At 34.5% G+C, this 20,065-nt stretch overlaps 1 protein-coding gene across 5 annotated transcripts in view; it reads right to left on the bottom strand.

Moving 5' to 3' along the window:
* Positions 1-18,631, bottom strand: part of LOC118191561 (autophagy-related protein 16-1-like) — a 237,963-nt gene extending 219,332 nt beyond the window's left edge. For 2 of the 5 annotated variants that reach the window (XM_085807477.1, XM_085807479.1), the window contains exon 1: positions 18,216-18,631. In XM_085807477.1, the coding sequence (XP_085663603.1) occupies positions 18,216-18,321 (106 nt within the window). In that variant the 5' untranslated portion in view covers positions 18,322-18,631. The remainder of the gene's footprint in view (positions 1-18,215) is intronic. The other 3 variants (XM_085807478.1, XM_085807480.1, XR_015038466.1) reach the window with 2 other exon arrangements.
* Between the last annotated feature and the right edge of the window lie 1,434 nt (positions 18,632-20,065).

Below are 20,065 nucleotides of genomic sequence, written 5' to 3'. Positions count from 1 at the left end.
AAGCGAAAAAGCGTCCCTTTGATGAAGTTCCGATTACGCCAGTAACACGTCCTAAAGAACCATTCCAGGTAATTAATGTGGATATCCTAGGACCTGTAGAGCCAAGCTGTAGAGGTTACAAATATGTTCTGTGTGCTGTTGATCAATGTACAAGGTGGCCCGAAGCGGTGCCATTGAAGAATTTGAATGCCAAAGCAACATGGGATGCATTGTTGCAAATCTTTTCACGCACAGGAATTCCTCAAATTGTTGCTTCAGATCAAGGAACTAATTTTACTGCTTCGTTGACCCAAGAGTTTTTGAAAAGGATCGGATCGTCCCCAAGGTTCTCGACTCCTTATCATCCAAGTTCAATGGCCTGGTAGAAAGATTTAATGCTGTTTTAAAGGGAATGATACATCATACCGTTAGAGAACATTCGAAAGATTGGGAGAAACATCTACCGTATTTACTTTGGGCTTACCATGAAGTTCCTAATGCTACGACTGGTGTTAGTCCGTTCCAAATGCTTTATGGAAGACGTCCTAATGGCCTGTTGTCTATTTTGAAATCGTCATGGACTAATGAAACTACTGTTCCTCATGGACAGTTAAGTTCAGTTACCGGTTATCTGAATGATTTGAAGACGAAATTGGAAAAAGCTGCTGAATACGCAGGACTTACAGATGTTGGAAAGCAACAAGCTTATGCATTCTACCGTAACCGAAAGACTCGTCATAAAGAATTCAAGGAAGGTGACAGGGTTATAGTTTTAATCCCTGATAGCCAAAACAAAGTTTATGCCAGATGGACGGGACCTGCTACGATCATCAAAAAGCATACTGATTATAGTTACATAGTACAAATGCCTGACAATTCATCGAAGCACGTTCACGCAAACAAGATACGAGAGTTCAATACCGCTGTGAATAATGTCGGTGTGATATATGATACAGATATTGATTTCGGCGAAGTTGAAAACGTTCCAAGAATTGTTCCATGGAAAGCAAAAGAACACTATTCTAATGAGGAATGTGATTTTACACACCTTGAACCGCATAAGAAGAAAGAACTTATGGAAATTTTAAGAAGGCATAAGAACCTAAGAAGTGGTATTCCGAAAATCACCAATGTGGGAGAACACAGCATCAAACTGAAACCTGCAAGTATGCCAAGAAAGCAGAAACCGTATCGAATACCTGAAGTTCTAAGAAATGAAGTTGATCGACAAATAGATGAGCTATTGCAGCTAGGGCAAATTGTTGAGTCGGAGAGTGAATATGCACATCCGGTAGTTTGTGTATCCAAAAAAGACGGAACTATTAGATTACGTGTGGACTATCGATACCTGAACTCACAGACGGAAACCGATGCCTTCCCGATGAAAAACACTGTAGACCTAATTTACCAGGTGTCAAAGTCCAAATACATCACTCTGATTGATCTTCTTAAAGGGTACTGGCAGATACGACTGAAGCCCGAGTGCCAAACTTTGACGTTGTTTGTGACCCACAGAGGACAATATGCCTTTATAGTTTTACCCTTTGGATTAAAGAATGCCGCCGCAACTTTTCAGAGAACTATGAACAAACTTCTCGCCGAACATAAAGACTACGCCGATTCTTATATTGATGACGTGATTATATTTTCTGATGACTGGAATACACATCTGGAACATCTTAACAAAGTCTTAAGTACGCTAGAAAAGGCAAATTTCACGGTTAATTTCAATAAGTGTGACTTTGCAAAGCATAAAATCAAATTTCTAGGACACGTAGTTGGTTCCGGTTCACACAAACCTGACCCAGAAAAAGTTGAAGCCATACAGAATTTAGAAGTTCCCCGGACTAAGAAAGATGTAAGAAGTATTTTAGGACTATTATCGTATTTAAGATTAATTAAAAAAAACATTTTCCTTTACATACCAGCATGCATAAAATAAATTACCAACTTCATACTTCCAAATGGAAAAGAATACTTTCATTAGCACGTCATTTCGACTGTGGTAAAATTTTCTAAACACACAAAAATATATCAGGATAAAACAGAAATATATCTCTTGGTTAGTGTCATGACGTGATGACCACGCATGCGCAGTTTAGCCGAACGGCCTGCAACGCCTCTCTCTCATGAGACTTACTAGAGAAAAGTAGTTAGTAGGTAGTAGCGAAGTAATAAAGGAAACGTGTTGTATGTCAGCTTAGATGCAAAATACGAAGTTATACTTGTGTGTTAACCGTTTGTACTTATTATTTTTATTTGTGTCTTAATAAAATTTTGTGCCGTTAAAATGGCTGTTTTATGCAACGCACACAATACGATACACCTACGGTAGGAATTAAATACATATCCAGAATCTACACGCCCAAGAAAAAGAAGGATATGACAGTTAGTTATTTGAATAACCAGAAAAAAGAGGGGGAAAGAGAATGATATACTTTAAGAACTTTTTATTGACTATACTTATTTCGAAAATATGAACAATATCGTAAAGATAAGTGAAAAATACTTAATTTAACAGTGGTTAATATGCCATGTTGGCACATGTATCTATTTTCTCCAGAAAAATAGATTCATGTGTGTTATTCTGTTACAGAAAATACCAAAATTAAAATATCAAAACTATAAAAATATAGAATACTCAATAATGCATTGCGCGACTTTTGGCCTCCAAACCAGCTGGAACTCGCCTTGACATCTATGTCACAAGTTCTTGGCGGATTACTGGAGACAGGTTCATATCAAATGTCTAAGCAGCGGTCATGCAAAGTCGAGATATTCTGACAAAGTGTGTGCAAGCTCCGAGCTGTCGATCCATGACATCCCAAATGTGCTCTATCGGGTTAAAGGTCCAACTACATGTAGCGATTCTCTTGGCCAACTTTTCCTTACAACAATATCTGAGATAGCTCGCCAGTCCACACGGAACGAATTTTTTTTGTAGTACAGGAATTCACTCAACCAATCACTGTGAAAGGAAGAATTCCCCCCCCCTCTACAGCATCACACTGTCTACAATTGTGTAGACAAAGCTTACGGTGTTGTCAAATAGTCAAAATAATAGATGAAGAATTCCCTTTGATCATTAATTAGGTCAAACGAGGAAAAATTCCTCGTGCACATAAGACACTGTTCCGGGAGTTGCATATTGAAGACACGGTGGAATTCGGAAGGTATTTACAGATAATACCATGCGATTTTGATTTTTTGTTAAATTTAGTTTGAAGCAAAATTGAAAAAACGGATACAATTATGCGTTTTTTTAATTTCAGCATGAGAGGCTGCACGTTACTCTACGTGTTCTAGCTGGTAATAAGTTAATTTTTATATTAATAGAAAGTACCTAATCTATACTATTAAAATCTGTGTGCCTCTGTCTGTGTGTTTGTTTGTTGGTTGGTTGGTTTGTTTGTAACATCATCTCCTACGAAACGGCTGGGTCCAGAGCTTAGCGGAAGGTACCGTTGGATTCGGAATTTCCGTGGCTCGCCATATTGACCATCGGCATCTTCGTGCGACTTTAATTAGCAGAGATATTAATTAAAAACTAATTTCAACCTACTTTCCCTACGTTTTGCACTTTCTTTCACGGAAATTTGGCACTTAGCCAAATCCCTAAAATAGGGATTTGGCTAAGTGCCAAATTCTTTTTTCTCGAATATCTTGGGAACGGCGCCGAGTTGAAATTCGAAATGCATATCTGCGGATTACAAAAAAAATCAACGAATCCATCGATACCGGTCTCATCTTCGTACGACTTTAATTGGCCGAGATATTAATTAAAAACTGCAAAATCATTTATTTCAGTGCTCATTCTTCCGAGTGGCAACAGTCTCGGAATTAGATGATACTAAATAAATAAATAGATAAAAATACTTTTTCGAAAGCGATGGGTGGGGGCGGAGAACAGCTGGCATCCGCTGGAGCTTTGGGTTGGCGAAAATGTTCACGGATTTAAACGTGGAAAATCATTTAAAACTTAATAACTTTTCTTCTAATTAACTTACGGACTTGAAACAAGTATCAACGTTTAGCTTTCTGTGATATATTTAATGTTTTGCTTCCTATTTTTTTTTAAGATCTACTAATTCATGTTATATATTTCTGTTACTGTTCCTTTAAAACTTGCCCTCACATTTTATACATTTTCAATTTTGCGTGGGATAAAATAAAACAATAAATAGAAACACTCTCTTCATTTAGTTGGTGTTAATTGATTGTAGATTGGTTTATCCCATTGATAAGTGAATTAAACTGCAACCAATGACAACAGCAACTTTTTTTTTTTTTTTTTTTTAGATTAAAGATTTTCTATGCAGATATTTTAACAAGAAGTTGAAATTACTATTTAATATATTAATTTAAATTTTGAATAATTTTTTTTTTCTCCTTTAGGGTTTTAAATTGAATATGTGATCCCTGGAGATGGTATATGGAAACTTTTCTTATTATAAATAATTATGAATTATTAATTGCTTTAACATATATACACTGATACAATTTTGTAAGTGATTATGTTGAAGTTTATAGAAAATAAAGAAATTTTAATAACGATGTTTGAATAACAAACCCAAAAATTTTCTTGATTACTCTTTCTACAACGGCCCATTAGCAGCCGAGCAGTAAAGTCAGTGAACACTGGTTGTTCGGTCCAACTTTCGAATTCTGGCGAATGGGCTGTCTACATGGATTCTTTCGTGATTTTCCGCATGTGTATAGTATATGCAGTATATTCTGGATGCATACATAAATAAAGCGGGGTAAATTTGTGCGGATTCTGTTGAAGTTTAAAGGAATTTTAATAACGAATCTACTGTTGGAATAATAAACCCGAAAATGTTCGTGATTATATTTCGTAAAACGGCCCATTAGCAGCTGAGTGGTAAAGTCGCTGAACACTGGTAGTTCGGTCCAACCTTCGAATCCCGGCGACTGGGCTGGCTACATGGGTGTTTTCGTGATTTTCCACATGTGTATCATGTATGCAGTATCTTCTGAACGCATACGTAAATAAAGCGGGTGCAGCCAGCGCAAACCCGTTGAACACTGGTAGTTCGGACCAACTTTCGAATAACGGCGAAAAGGCTGCCTCCATGGAAGTTTTCGGGATTTTACGCATGTGTAACGTGTATGCAGTGTCTTTTAGATGCATACGCGAATAAAGCGGGCGCAGCCGGGTAAAATCGCTGAATACAGGTAGTTCAGTCCAACTTTCGAATAAAGGCCAATGGCCTGGCTCTATGGGTGTTTTCGTGATTTTCCGCATGTGTATCGTGTATGCAGTATATTCTGGATGCATAATTTAATAAAGCGGGCGCTGCCCGCGCAAAACCGCTGGACACCGTTAGCTCGTTACAACTTTCGAATCCCGAAAATTTGCGGGCTGGCTGCATGGGTGTTTTCATGATTTTACGCATGTGTATTGTGTATGCAGTATATTCTAGATGCAAACTTTAATAAAGCGGGTGCAGACGGCACGAAACCGCTGGACACTGGTAGTTCGTTCCAAATTTTGAATACCGGTGAAATTACATTAAGAACTCTTATACACACGAACAATGAATAGCGGGCTTCAGCCCGCTAGTTGATTTTATTAAAATCTGTATGTCTCAGTCATTAAAACTAAAGTATAAGTGTAAACAATAGTTTTAATCAATATTATTTTTGTTTCGAGAAATTTTTAATGAATTTTATGATAATTATTTCATTGCATCATTTTTTAATGAATTTATGTTAATCATCTTTATTATTATGTTACAGGATGCTTTTATTCGCATTATTACTATTAAATAACTAATACAGTCTGAAAACTTTAATCATATGATTATATCAGTTAATCAGCTAATAAAATTGAGCAATATTGTATTAAATTGTGCTGTAATTTGTTTACATCTATTAATACAGAACTGGGTTTTCTGCATAATTTTACTTTCAACAAGATAATATACATACACCATAAATAGAAAATATTTGAATATATAAAGTAACAGGGGAATAAAACTTATCAAAATAAGGGAATCCCTTAATTTTATTATTTTTAAAATATAAATTACTGACGTCCCACAACACCACATTTTCTCTGTAAATGTCTATCAATTGAAAAATTTGAGTTTCGCTCCAACAAAATAGTGCCATGTTTATTATTTATTGCAAAATGAGGAGGAAAGCAATCTTATTGGATAGAGACACCGATTTTATCGTACACACTAAAGAGCAATGAACACTGAATCTGAAATTGTGAGAGAGAACATCACCGATTTTTGGTGCATGCACAGATTCTTAAAATTATTGCTCTACGAGAAAGTCGGCCGGGAAAATCAGATTCGGTGAGTCAGGTGGCCAGGACGTTAATTGGAATTCATCCTCATGCTCCTCGAGCATAATTCGAGCCTTGTGACATGGGGCATTGTCCTGCTAGAAGATTTCGTTTCTAGTTCGGAACACACACACCAGGTATGAGTGCAATTGATCCACAGTTATGTTCAGATAGTATGCAGCTTTCATAGTCTATTCTACCACAACTTAGGATTCCAGAGCTGCCCATGAAACTTACCTCAAAGCACAATACTACCACCAACGGTAGCCTGCGTATGACCTGGTCGGACAGCTCAGTGAAAATTCCCTCTTCGTATATGAATAGGAGGTCAATCTCTGAAATAACACCTTAAGCAGACTGCCTATTGAGTGGTTGATAATCAGAAATCTAGGTGTTTTTATATCATTTGTTGTTTGCATTTACACATGTTTTGACTTTTTTTGGGGGGGGGAATATTATGTGTAGAACCTGTGATGTTTAAAATGGCCATATTTGAAGATCAAGAAAGCTTTCCCACTCGTAACACAGCCCAACAAAGGAATCTTGATTCCTGCACTGCAGTTAACCAGGTCTTTACGCAAGCATAAAGCCCACAGTCAACTTTCCTGGAAGCTGATCCCCAAGCCACTAAACCTAAGAGCAACTGATTTGACACTAGCAGCCAATTTGACACTAGCAGGCTAACTAATTTCAGTCTGAAGAAGTGTTTTGAGGACGGCAACTCACCCCTCAACTACCAGGATCCTCCTTTCCAGCATTACGGGCCACACCACACAGAAAAAGCATAGGCAGTTTTCTCTCCATGATAAACTAGAAAAAAAAAAGCAAAAAAGCATGTAATAATATCTCACTTTGGAGAACCAACCTCCAAAAAGGAAAATCACACAGGAGGAAGAAATGGAAAAGGAACAGATACGGATAGTTGAAAAGAAAAAATCAGTAGGACTACAGGATCGTAACCACTGAAAGGCTAGGGTAGCTTGAGATGGCCACACCCATATTCACAAAAAGTGAGCCTCTGAGGATGGGTCATGAAAAAAACTGATGATAAAAAGAGATCATGAATGAAAAAAGTTTAAAAGTGTTGGTCTAGACAAAGGTAGACAATTGCATGCTTCATTTTAATATTTTGTTAAAGGTTCTAGGGATCCTTTCAATCATTTTGCAAAACAGCAAAGGAAAAATTGCCTGATGTTGATTACAAGAAAATTAGATCTAGAAGAAGAATGTCAATGAAGATGAAAATGACGCTTTAAAGAATTTTGAGCCATGCAAAAAATTCATAGTTGAAACATTTACATCTGTGATAGATGCATTAGAGTCAAGCCTGGCCCAGAGGACCTCGGTATACAATGATGCTGCAAAAAAGTTTTCGTTTTTAACAAAATTAGAAGCTACAGAAAAACAGATTCATGAAGGAGTTGGTGCTTTATGCCAAACATATCCTGAAGATGTAGATATGAATCTTGTAGAACTCAAGCATTTTCATCGATATAGTAAGACACAGTCAAGCCCATGATTCCTGGGAACATCATAGTCTGACACCAGGATCTGTATAGGGCAGGAATGGGCAAACTTTTTCGGTCGTGGGCCAAAAATAAAAAAGGTTTGGCGGGCCAAGATCATTTTTTTTTAATTTTAAAAATATTAATGAGATGAATGGAATTGCGATTTCATTTTTAAAAGTTCCCTATATTGAGGTTCAAAGTGATATGTACTGATTCTAAAGAACAAGCCTAAATGCTAATCTGCCAGTTGACTTCTGAAATAATTCTTTCTAAGGTTCATAGTAGAAAACACATATCTAACATGAAGCAAACATTGCACTGATTTTCTGGGCATGAGATATTAAATTTGAGAAACTTACTTTCGACAATGATTTGTAAAACTCTAATTTGGCATATTTTAGAAACAACTGCTTGAGATTATTGTTAGATTGAAACTCAATTATTTCAAGCTGCAAATCTGACCTCACTGCTTCACAGTTTATATTGAAAGGTACGGTAAAAATATTCAATCCTGTTTGAATGGTACTGAAATTCTGCATTCGAACTCAAACTGCAGTGTTTCAAGCCATCTTCATAATTCTTAAGCTTCTCTTCATTTACTGAAGGTATTGAACTTAACCTCGGGAAATGAGACAAGTCGTTCTTTGTTAATTACCCAGCAAACAGATTAAGTTTCAGTTTAAAAGCTTTAAAATGTGCCCAGATATTGTCGATAAATTGATTTTTCCCTTGCATCTTGACATTCAAGTTGGTCATGTGACAAAGAAGATCTGTGAAAAATGCAAAGTCTGAAAGCCGTTCTGTATATTCTAACATTTTGCACTCTGCAGAATTGTTTCTCATGGAAGAATGACAATGTAATCTTTCAGCTGCCAAACTCGCTCAAAAACACATCCTCCACTAAGCCACCTTACTTTCATGTAATACAGTACATCAGAGTATTCAGATTGCATGGACTGAAGAAAATCTCAAAATTGCCAGTGAGTAAGCCAACGAGATCGAATAGTATTTACAATCTTCACGACTGCATCAAGCATGGGTTTCATATTCAATTTCAATGCAGATTTACACAAGAGCTTTATGACAAAAAGAATTTTTATCACAATGAAGAAATTTCATTTTTATCACAATTTTTCACAATGAAGAAAAACAATATTGTTCCCTGGATAATTTTGATTAAAGAGATGAAGAATTCTATACTTTTTCCTATCATATTTGGTGCTTCATAGGTCGTAATATTACATATATTTGTTATAGGCACTTTCAAAGTTTCCCCCTTCTTGAAATTCATGAAAAATATCATATCCAGTTGTAGTTCCCTTTAAGGAATGCATACATGCCAGTTCCTCAGTAATTTCAAAGTTCTATCAACACCTCTTATAAATAATACTAGTTGAGCTGAGCAGTATCATTTATATCAGTGCTTTCATCAATAGCTATGGAGCAAAATTTAAACTGGTCAATCTTTAATTGTGATGTGAAATTTTTATTGATGGCTTTGATTCTAGAAGTCACCATTTTTTTAAATAAGCTTAGAGTCTCAAAATTATTTTTCTTGTCTGGGCATTAAAACATCACAAACTTGGAGCATGCATCATTTAACGAACTCCCCTATCACTGAGAGCTTTATTATTTTTGGCAATATTGTATGCTACAATGTAATTTGCATGTGTAGCTGCTTCTTGGATACTGTTTACCTTTTTGAAAAAATTTTGTCGGACTGATAATTTTTTACAAAGACTTTCTGCATTTTGTTTTCTTTCATATTCGGACACTGCTTCGTAATTGGAATTCTTATGCTTAGATGTGAAATGATGGGAAATGTTACATTCTTTGAAGACTGCTACAGCTTCATTGCAGGATAAGACCCACTGGTGTACCTTCACAATTATAAAAAAAAATATTTCCAGGTCCATTCATCATTAAAAACGCGACTTTCTGAATCAACTTTATGTTTTTTAGTAGCCATTTTGGGGTTGAAATATTTTACGAATAACCCAAAACAAGCACTAGCTACGTTATACTTTTAATAATTTCATCACTATTCACAATGATGCTATATGTTGCAATCTTTCCATACGCAATCAACAACATTAAAACTCGCGCCAAAAGAAAAGGCCGCTTGCTGGAGCTTAAAATGTGCAGTCTGGCACATGTGAGGTCTAATGCACCTATATTGAATTCCCATATGTCTGCTACTTGAGAAAAAGATAACTCTTGTTAGCACCAATCTACAGCTATAACTAATAAAGAACTTCTGCTTTTAATACATAATTGATTGAAAGCTGTCTGTGCTTGCTATTTCAATCGATTTATGTTTTGTAGAACAAAAATAGAGAAAGTAAAAAGATCATCAGTCCTTTGAAAAAAAAAATGGAAGAAAAAATAATATTTTAACAAAGTAGAAAAGGACATAGATATAAAATATATAAATGTATATTTTAGAATTACTCTGATATGTGCCCTCAAGTCGCCAAATTTCTTGCCAAACATTTTTGTCAAGAAACTCCACACCGCCATATTACTATCTAATTTTTTTTCTACATTTCGAACTTTAAGCCTAAAATGTCTCCAAAAACGGGGTTTTTGCACATGCAAAAACCACGTTTTGAACATACAATTTAAGCTAAAAATCCAAAACAAAAACAAAAAAATTAGATAGCAAAAACGTAAAATTTCTAACCAAAAATATTTGACAAGAATCCATGTACACAGAGATATGTTTTCGCTTAAAAAAACATCTACAAATGGCACAATCTAGGGAACGAACGAATCTACGAACTATTCACACCTCACTTTAAATTAACATAACAACAATAAATTTCAAAGAATACCATGTACACAGCATCCTGTTTAAACTTAACATCTTTGAATTGCACAATCTAGGAAACAAACAAATCTACGAACTAAGCACACGTCTGTGATATGATACCTTTCTTCATCCACAGCCTCATAGAGAAATAACTCCACCTTGTATTTTAAACATTTATTTCACAAATACAAAACTAATACTAAACTACAATACTAATAACTGAAATATATAAAGTAATAAAATATAATTTCGGTTTCATTAATGGCTCCCACGAGCCTTCCCTATGACCTCTCTGTAGGTCTCCCTCTTGGAAACTAAAACTTTTAGCACCTTCAGATTAAGAGCCAGTGCCCTCTATACATCTTGTTGGTTGGCGTCACAAATACATCACACCCCCCATCAAAGACTAAAATAGGGTAAAAGCCTATTGAAATATGACACATTAAGGTGACATCAAACAAAAGAGTTACTTACCTACTAAAGTCTACAAATCAATCAATAGTGAAGTTGAAAGATATACAGTCAAAAGTCGTTAATCCAGACACCCATAATCCGGACCTCAAAGCTACAAACTTTCTGCGCAATGCATTGACGCATGCGTGTAATACCTTTACGCATGCACATATGCGTGTACACATGCGCATAATACGTTTACGTATGCAGGTTTAATGTATAACGGACAGTATAAGCTAAGCTAAAATTATCTAATTCATTTAATGTTGCAGATTGCGTTGTTCCTTAATCTTCGAATTGGATCCGGCTTATTATTTTTTGCAGAGTGTTAGAGCAATTTTATAAAAGTAAGTTGGAACTTTCGATTATGTCAAATAGAATTTCCGATGCTGGATCTACAAAGGGAAAGCATGTTTCGATGTCCATCAAACAAAAAGTGGAATTGCTGCAAAAAATAGATAAAGGCTCCTTTGTTTCTCTAACCATTCCGAAATCTGTTTATCAATTTCACGCTGCTCTGCGAGGGGGGGAAGTCGCGGCGTGCAATGAACAGGAAGTTGATCTATCAGCACTATCCTTATCTTCAAGGCATATGTTTTTATTTTATTCGGCTTATAATACCTTACTAAATGTAGTATTTCATCTCGATGTACTCCGTCTTTGATATGATTTAAATCAAATTCATTATAAATATCACGAATACACATTAAATAGTTTTCTAGTTGCAATTTTCTAATTTCGGCTATGCGTAATGTATGATTTACGCATGCGCGCGTTGAAAGAAATGTTTAATAAAGTAAACAGATAAATATTAAGCTTTTTTTTTGTAAATTTTGATACCCTTTAGATCATAATTGCTCTTTATTTCATATATTACGCTTTCATATTTTTAATTTTATAATTTCTGCATGCCATCTTACCAGATTTAAACTGATGATCTATAATCCGGAAAAATTGATAATCCGGAATCACCGAAGTCCCGACGAGTCCGGATTAAAGACTTTTGACTGTATAATACAATACTTATACATGTTACATCTACACCTACTACAAGACTTCTTCTAAAACTGTAACATAGAAATGATTAAAAATTAGTAATCAAACATTTCTAATGTAATAGAATACTTAAAGTTTTTATGATAAACTTAAACGTCTCTAGGAGAGTAGCTGAAAAAGAAACACACACATAAAAAAAAAATAATAATCTTAAAAGTTTATAAATGTCTATGAAAAGTTACTTCTTTCACACAAGTCACTCAATAGTCTCTAGTCTAGACAACGCATCAGCATTGCTTAACTTAGCACCTGGGCAATGTGAAATTGTAGTACAATACTTTTGCAATGCTAAAGCCCATCTCTGTAACTTAGACGATTGTGGTGTGTTCTTTGCGATGAAAGTTAATGGATTGTGATTAGTTATCAGTTTCACAGGTGATCCAAAAATTTAAGTTTCAAACTTTTTCAAGCTCCAAATAACAGCATAAGCTTCCCTCTCAACTAATGGCCATGCTTGTTGTGTTTTGGTTAGTTTCTGGCTGGCGTAACTAATCGGGTACAACTTTCCGTTTTTCCGTTGAGATAAGCAGGCTCCAACACCTGTTGAAGATGCATCACATTGAATTATAAAAGGTAACCCTGGAACAGGAGTATAAAGGTAGGTGCTTCCATTAGGCATTTCTTTAATTTATCGAATACTTCGTCGTGTTTTTCTCTCTAGCACAGCTCTTCAGGACTTCTTCTTTTGGTGAGCTTGGTTAATGGATAAGCTGCTTCAGCGTAATGTGGAATGTAATAATTACATAGACCTAGAATGCTTTTCAATTATTTCTTTGTTTGAGGTCTAGATAATTTCTGGATAGCCTCCACTTTCTCTGGATCACTACGATGACTGCCAGAACCGATGGTATGTCCTAGATACTTAATATGAGTTTTAGCAAAGGAACATTTCTTGAGATTTACGGAAAACTGTAGTTCTAACAGTTTTGAAAAAAATGGCGTCAAGATGTACTAAATGTTCATTCCAACTATTTGAATAAACTGCTATGTCATCGACGTAGGCTCAAGCAAAATCTTTGTATTTAGCAAGGGTCTGGTTCATCACTCTCTGAAATGTTGCAACAGCATTGCGTAGCCTGAAACGCATGACTTTAAATTGATACTGAACTCGATGTGTCTTGAAACATGCTAATTCTTGACCTTCTCTTCCTAATGGTATGGCCCAATAGCCTTTGAGTAAAACGCTGGATATCTCTTTGGCTTTTCCAATGTGGAATAAGAGCTCTTTAGGATTTTCCATAGGGAAATCATCTGGTTTCGTTACTGCATTAAGGGAGCTAAAGTCAATGCAAAGGCAAAGATTACCGTCTTTCTTCATAATGCATACAATAGGGTACGAAATTTCAACTCTGGTTTCTTCATTCAATCCCAATGACATTTCTTTGATTTGTTTATCTACTTGCGGCTTCAATGCTTCTAGAATTCGATAAACATATGGCTTCTTTCTTTCAGTGTCATTTAATCTTATTTTATGTTCTCTTTCTTTCGCAATTTGTACCTTATTTATAAATAAGTTTTCATATTTTCTTAACAAGTTCATCATGTCATTATTTTTATCATCTAAATGGCTTAAGTCTACTTTGTTAAGATGAAAATGATCGGACTTGTCACTCCCACTAGGTGTGGGATGGACTTCTTTTAGTTCTTCGTTCTCAAATATTACACCTACTGCCTGTACATTTGGATTAAATTTTCTAATTTTATTTACATGTACACTTCTTATTGTACCATCTGCCAGTTTGACTCTGTAAGAATCTGGATTACAACAAGATAATATTTCTGCAAGTCCTATCCATCTGGCATATAATTTATTACTGGAATCTGGAATCAGCAGGTACACTTGATCTCCAGGATTGAATTTATATATGGCCCTTCGATTAGCATATCTTGCATATGCACCCTGTTTCAATTCTGCTGTTATGGATGCTTGCTCTGCTGCTATTTCTAAATTCATTTTTAGCTCCTGTAGATAATCAACAGCACTTTTACCCAATTTTATTGGTAATGAAATTTCTCCTGACCATGACGATTTTAATACTAACAAAGGACCTCTGGCCTCTCTTTCATACATTAATTTAAATGGGGATACTCCCTTACTACAATTTGGAATTTCGCAGTAAGCGAATAACAGGTATGGTATGTGTCTGTCCCAATTTTTAGAGTTGTTTCTAATGATATGATGAAGCATACGTTTTACAACTTGGTTATACCGTTCAACTAATCCCGAACTTTGTGGATGTCCTGCTGTTGCAAATCTAGGACTTGCTCCTAATCTGGCGTGAAATTCTTGTGTTAATTCTGCAACAAAATTGGTACCTTGATCGCTAGCTATTACACAAGGTATGCCGTTCTCATAAAGATTTCTAATAATGCATCGCATGTTGATTTTGCTGTAATTCTTCTCAAAGGGACAGCTTCTGGCCATCTAGAATGTTGGTCGACTAAACATAGTACATATTTGTGTTTACATGCTGATGGAGGTTCAATTGGACCGATTATATCTACATTCACTGTGTTGAATGGAATTCGGGTTGCTGAACTGGAACTATGGGTATACGATCGTTGGTTCTTTCTCTACTTTGTAATTGACATTCCTTACAAGTTTTACGATATTCTTCAATATCTTGAAATTTGTACGATCAGTAATTTGCCTCCGTTGCTGCATATCTACTTGGCACACATCTCAAACTAAAACATTCCACATAGATACATCATTGATTTGACACCAACCTGGCGAATCATTTATTATACTTTCCTTTCATCACCGCATGTTTATTAAAACATGACAACTTGAGTAATCACTCATGTAGCGATGGCTAAACAATTCTTTTATGTTAGTAACTGAATAATAAAGGAGTATGGTAACCTTTTATGTTGACATTACACTTGGCGATGATTACAGATTTAAGTTAAATGTGCTAACAGTGTTGATGAGGGAAAATTTACCAAAACATTTCTTTCCATATGCTAAAAACAGATTTTGTTGATGATACTCATAAACCCAAAGATTACATTTAGGGCTATTTGAATCAAGAATAACTGATTTGTTATTCACATAAACCCAGAACCTGTGCCACAGCTTGCATGGTCGCACCAGCAAAAAGGATGGCACCAGGTCACAGAATTTAGAACCCACAGAGACTGCATCAGGCGGTTAAGATATCTAGTGCTGGCACTCAATAAGGCTTAAGAATATGTGGGAATTTACTTATTCAGAACTCTGATAAGACTTAAGCATGTGCAAGAAATAGACATAAGTATAATAAATAACTAAATACAATTCAGGCTTAATTGTCTCAATGCGTGATAGAAGTAGAATAAAATTTAACGGAACAACTTGTTAGTTGCCAAGCTCATGATGTATAGCCAAATATGTGTAGCAAACGATAGCTAAATTTGATGATGATAGCTGCTAATTTTAAAGGTTTTCAGATATCGCAAAACAAAGGTTAAATTTTCCAAATAACGGATTTTATAAAGAAATGTGGAGAAGAGGTAATAAATGAAGATGATATAAATGAAGTTTTTCATTGTGATGACAATGATTCTCAATCATGAATCAATTAATGAATGGCGAAATCTGTAGCATCGTTCTAGACTCAGAAAATGCTGCTACCAATAGTGAAGAAAGTGACAGAGAAGTTACTGAAAATGAGAAAATTTCGATTGACAAGTTAGTCGGAATTCTTGAAACAGCAGTTACAGGACTTCAACAATGTAACTAAACATGAGATTACATCATCTGAATTAAAGAAAAAGTATTAGCACAAAAAATGAAGCAACTTAAACAACTTACATTGAAGGAAATGTTTAATAAGGTAAACAAAAAATATAAAGCTTTCTTTTTTTTTGTAAATTTTGATACCCTTTAGATTATAAATACTTCATTATTTAATATTTTTAATTTTATAATTTCTACATGCCATCTCATTAAATTTAAGCTGATGATCTAATATCCGGAAAAATCCCAAATCCGGAATCGCTGAAGTCCCGACAAGTCCAGATAACTTTGTACTGGATAAGGTATTTTCTCCCTCCTTTCTGCATGCCTTCGAGTTGTAATGGTAGCAATCTCGGCACATATTCGAGAGGTTTATGTTCGCGTCCCGCCACAGGCATTGCTAATTTTTTGTGTTTCCCACTTAAACAATCTTAATGATTCTACAACAACCTCATCAAATCTAATCCAGCCCAGTTAGGTACTAGTACATCAAAGTTGATTTGATCATGCATGCTGTTCTCCATAGACCCATTCATATAATATCTGAATGAGTGAGATTAGAATATAAACCACAGCAAATATTTCCTATATATATATATACACACACTTTTGCAAAAAAAAAAATCGAAGCACCATGAAGGATACAGTTGTTTTCGATGAAATTGAATATGTATATAGCTCATACACAGATAATAAAATGATTAAAAAACCAAGGTCATAGTATCTGTTCACGGCTCACAATCAGCCACACACAGTGTTCAAATTAGTAGCCATGAATTTCGATGCCATTTTTTGGATGAACAAAAAAAAAACCTTACGAAAAATTGTTTTATGACCTTCATTTTAGAAACCAATGCTTTAGCGCAGGACTTAAACTTTTTCCAGTCGTGACCCCTTTTCACCGAGATTTTTTTGCAACCAACCCCCAGGACCCTACAATATTTACAAAAATTTTGTGGGACCCCATAAGTATTGTGCAAATCTGACACACACATGCGTGAAACTATCAGTTTTTTTCACTTGTACTGTAATATACTATTTCAGTTTTAGGTCATTAACTTTAATTTCTAATTTTAACACATAGAACAACATGAAAATTTTAAATAAGTAACAGATGAAATGACAGCGTCACATGCAAAGCGAGTAAAATGAATATTTCTATTATAAAAAGAATGTGTCAAAATGTTTTCCTTTGTCTGTATTGTCTTCTCTTTCTCTATTTTTAGATACATTGTGTAAAAATATTTGGTAATTGTAAAATTATTATAATAAGTTAAAAAACTATCCAAACTGCTAAATTTTTTGGCAACTCACAGTTTAAGAAACACTACTTTAACGAATAAGGCAAAACAGATTGCAAGGTATCATCTTGCACATCAACCTTATGCAATTACAGTACTGAAGAGTTTCATGAAATGTGCTAAAACTCAGCTTAATTAAGGCAAAATCAGGTCACCACTTTTCTAAATTTATCAAAAATATACTTCCGCTAGCATGGGGCAAATGATTTCATTCAAAATAAAGACGAGGGTTTAATCCTAGTATCCGGTGCACACGGGATTTGGCTACTTTTGGCGACTTTATGATGAGCAGTAAAAACGGGACATATACGATGAGTAGGAAACGGGTTATTCAAAATATATATAGTTATACATAGTATATACTATGTATATAGTGATACTATATAGTGTATACATAGATCCGAAGAACGTCTATATATATATACTATATACGAGTATATACCATGTTTAACTATATATTTTCTTTGAATGACCCGTTAACTACTCATTGTATATGTCCCGTTTTTACTGCTCATCATAAAGTCGCCAAATTCCGTGTGCACCGGGTACTAGGATTAAACCTCATCTACATCTCACATTTATATGTAAATGACTATAAAATTATTAACACAGAAAAAAATCTTTTTTTTTTTTTTTTTTTTTTTTCCAGATGTTCTCAAAATGAACTTCTGTTATTACATGCTTAGCTTTCATTCGATAAAACATATTCTGGCGTGTTTCTTCACAAACAAATTAATGCACGTATCTTTTTTTTAAAAAAAGACCTGAAATATCAGCCCTTTTAATTCTTATGAAAGCTAACATATTTTACCTCGTACAAGTACGACAAACTCGGTACATTTACTTTAACAGGTGCCACTCAATAATAAACTCATTTTTCATCATCCTGATCTTCAATTTTCATAAAGCTGATTAATTCCATGACACCCATAAAATGGTTTCCCTTATAATAAAAAAAAGATAACTCCAGTTTATTGGAAACAAAGTTCATTTACAGCAACAGGAATTCTATCAAACTAATAGAAAGCGCAAATGCATAGCTGTTGATTCATTCATTTTTAGCACTTACTTAAATGAACAACATCCTCGTATCTTTTACGTTCGTTTTCATTCCGTTTTTTCAGTTTTTTAATGACTTCCCATCGGAATCCCGAATAGTGCTCGTGACTAGCCATTGCAGGACATCATGGTTTATTTCCAACACAAAAAGATTTCAAAATTCATTCTTTTATCTTGTCCCTCCTTCACAACTTTCATTTTCAATATACTTCCGCTTCCGCTGCCAGAAATATAAAACTCACTTTTAAAAATTCGGTGGAAAATTTTCTCCAGAAAGCCTAAATATCCTGAAATCAATTTTGGAAAATGTATATATTGTTATTCGAATTTCAAAGTTGTCTTTTTTAAATAATTATAATACACATTCCCCTTTTACCCCACGGCTATATGCAGCCAATTAGAAACCCGAACGCATTTGTATTCTTACAAGTTAAAAATGTTCTGCTCGAAGAGCACAAAAGTCTACCTAGGCCAACCTTGTAGCCTATTCGCACCCAGGGCTAAAGGGCTAGTTCATCAGCTTCTCGCGGCTGAAACCGAAAGAAGAGACTGATGACGTAGTTGGGTTCGCTTGTTCAGTTCTGCTATTCAGTTTCTTAAGCATTTGCTTCAGAATCAAAATGCTTTGAAAAATAGTTTAATAATCAATATGAGCCGAGATTTTAGTTCATGAAAATTGCAATATACATACATTTATATATGAACTAGAAATGTATTTACGTTAAACTCTAATATGCGTAAAACGTAAGTAAAACATGCATAAACATAACTATTTTTTAATTAACACATATGCGTAAACATAACTAATTTTTTAGGTCGAGTGTACACTAAATGTAGTAATTCTTTTTCACAATCATCTTTTTAAATATATGTAAATAATAACCCACCGATAACATACGTAAATTTCTACATTTACGAAGAATTATTTTTGCGTTAAAATATAAGTTAGTCGCAAAGTAATTTGCATTATAGAAATATTAAATAAAAATATGCAAATACATTTTGAGAATACATGCTAAAGACATTACACATCTACCTAATTAAAAATTAGTTAATGCTAATAATAGATTTTATAACACATTAAAACGAAACAAATTTCACTTCTTCCATTTTTCCATTTTTGATAATGAGTAGTAGAATTTTGTAAGCTTTTGCAATGTCTATTATGAAAGCATTATTATGGAATATCAGTATCAGTATTATTATTTAACGTCAATTACTCAAAAAATAATGAAAATATTTTAAAATAGTATTTATATATTTTGGAATAATAGCAGGGATTCTTACATTTTAAAAGTATATGCTCTGATACTAATTTATGTTTATGCAGAATTTCATGGTTTATTTTATATAGTGAAATTTAGCAGTCTAAATTAGTATATAATAATATATAATATTTTATATAGTAGTCCAAATAATTAACTGAAACGTGCATAAATTAGGTCACAAATAAATTAGGTAAACAAAGTAATGATTCAAATTATTATTTTTGGTAGGAATAATATGAATCAACTTACATGATTTTTTTTCCTATATAGTTTGGTTCGATAATCCTCTGTTAGTTTTCATCCATTTATTTGCTTTCTGGTCAGCTTTTCTTGCCGATACAAGGGTTACATTCCTATTCAAGTGTCGAACCCTTATAAATGTTCGTAAACGGCAAAATAAACGAATTGCACTCTTATTCACGGAGGGAAAACGTTTCTCAAGTTCAGAAATGAGATTCTGAATTACACCTCTACCTTTTCGAAAAGAACTGCCATGAAAAGAACACGGAAAACATTTTCCGTTTTCATCATCGTTTCCATCCAAACTGGTGATGGTACAGTTAATCCTCCTTTAGATAATAAAAATATCCAA

This window comes from Stegodyphus dumicola, chromosome X1 (assembly GCF_044657685.1).
Source record: "Stegodyphus dumicola isolate Sdum_Otavi_A_Nest chromosome X1, ASM4465768v1".
Taxonomy (NCBI): Eukaryota; Metazoa; Arthropoda; class Arachnida; order Araneae; family Eresidae; genus Stegodyphus; species Stegodyphus dumicola.
Note: the sequence above shows the minus strand (reverse complement) of the source record. Positions and strands in the feature narration are given on the sequence as shown.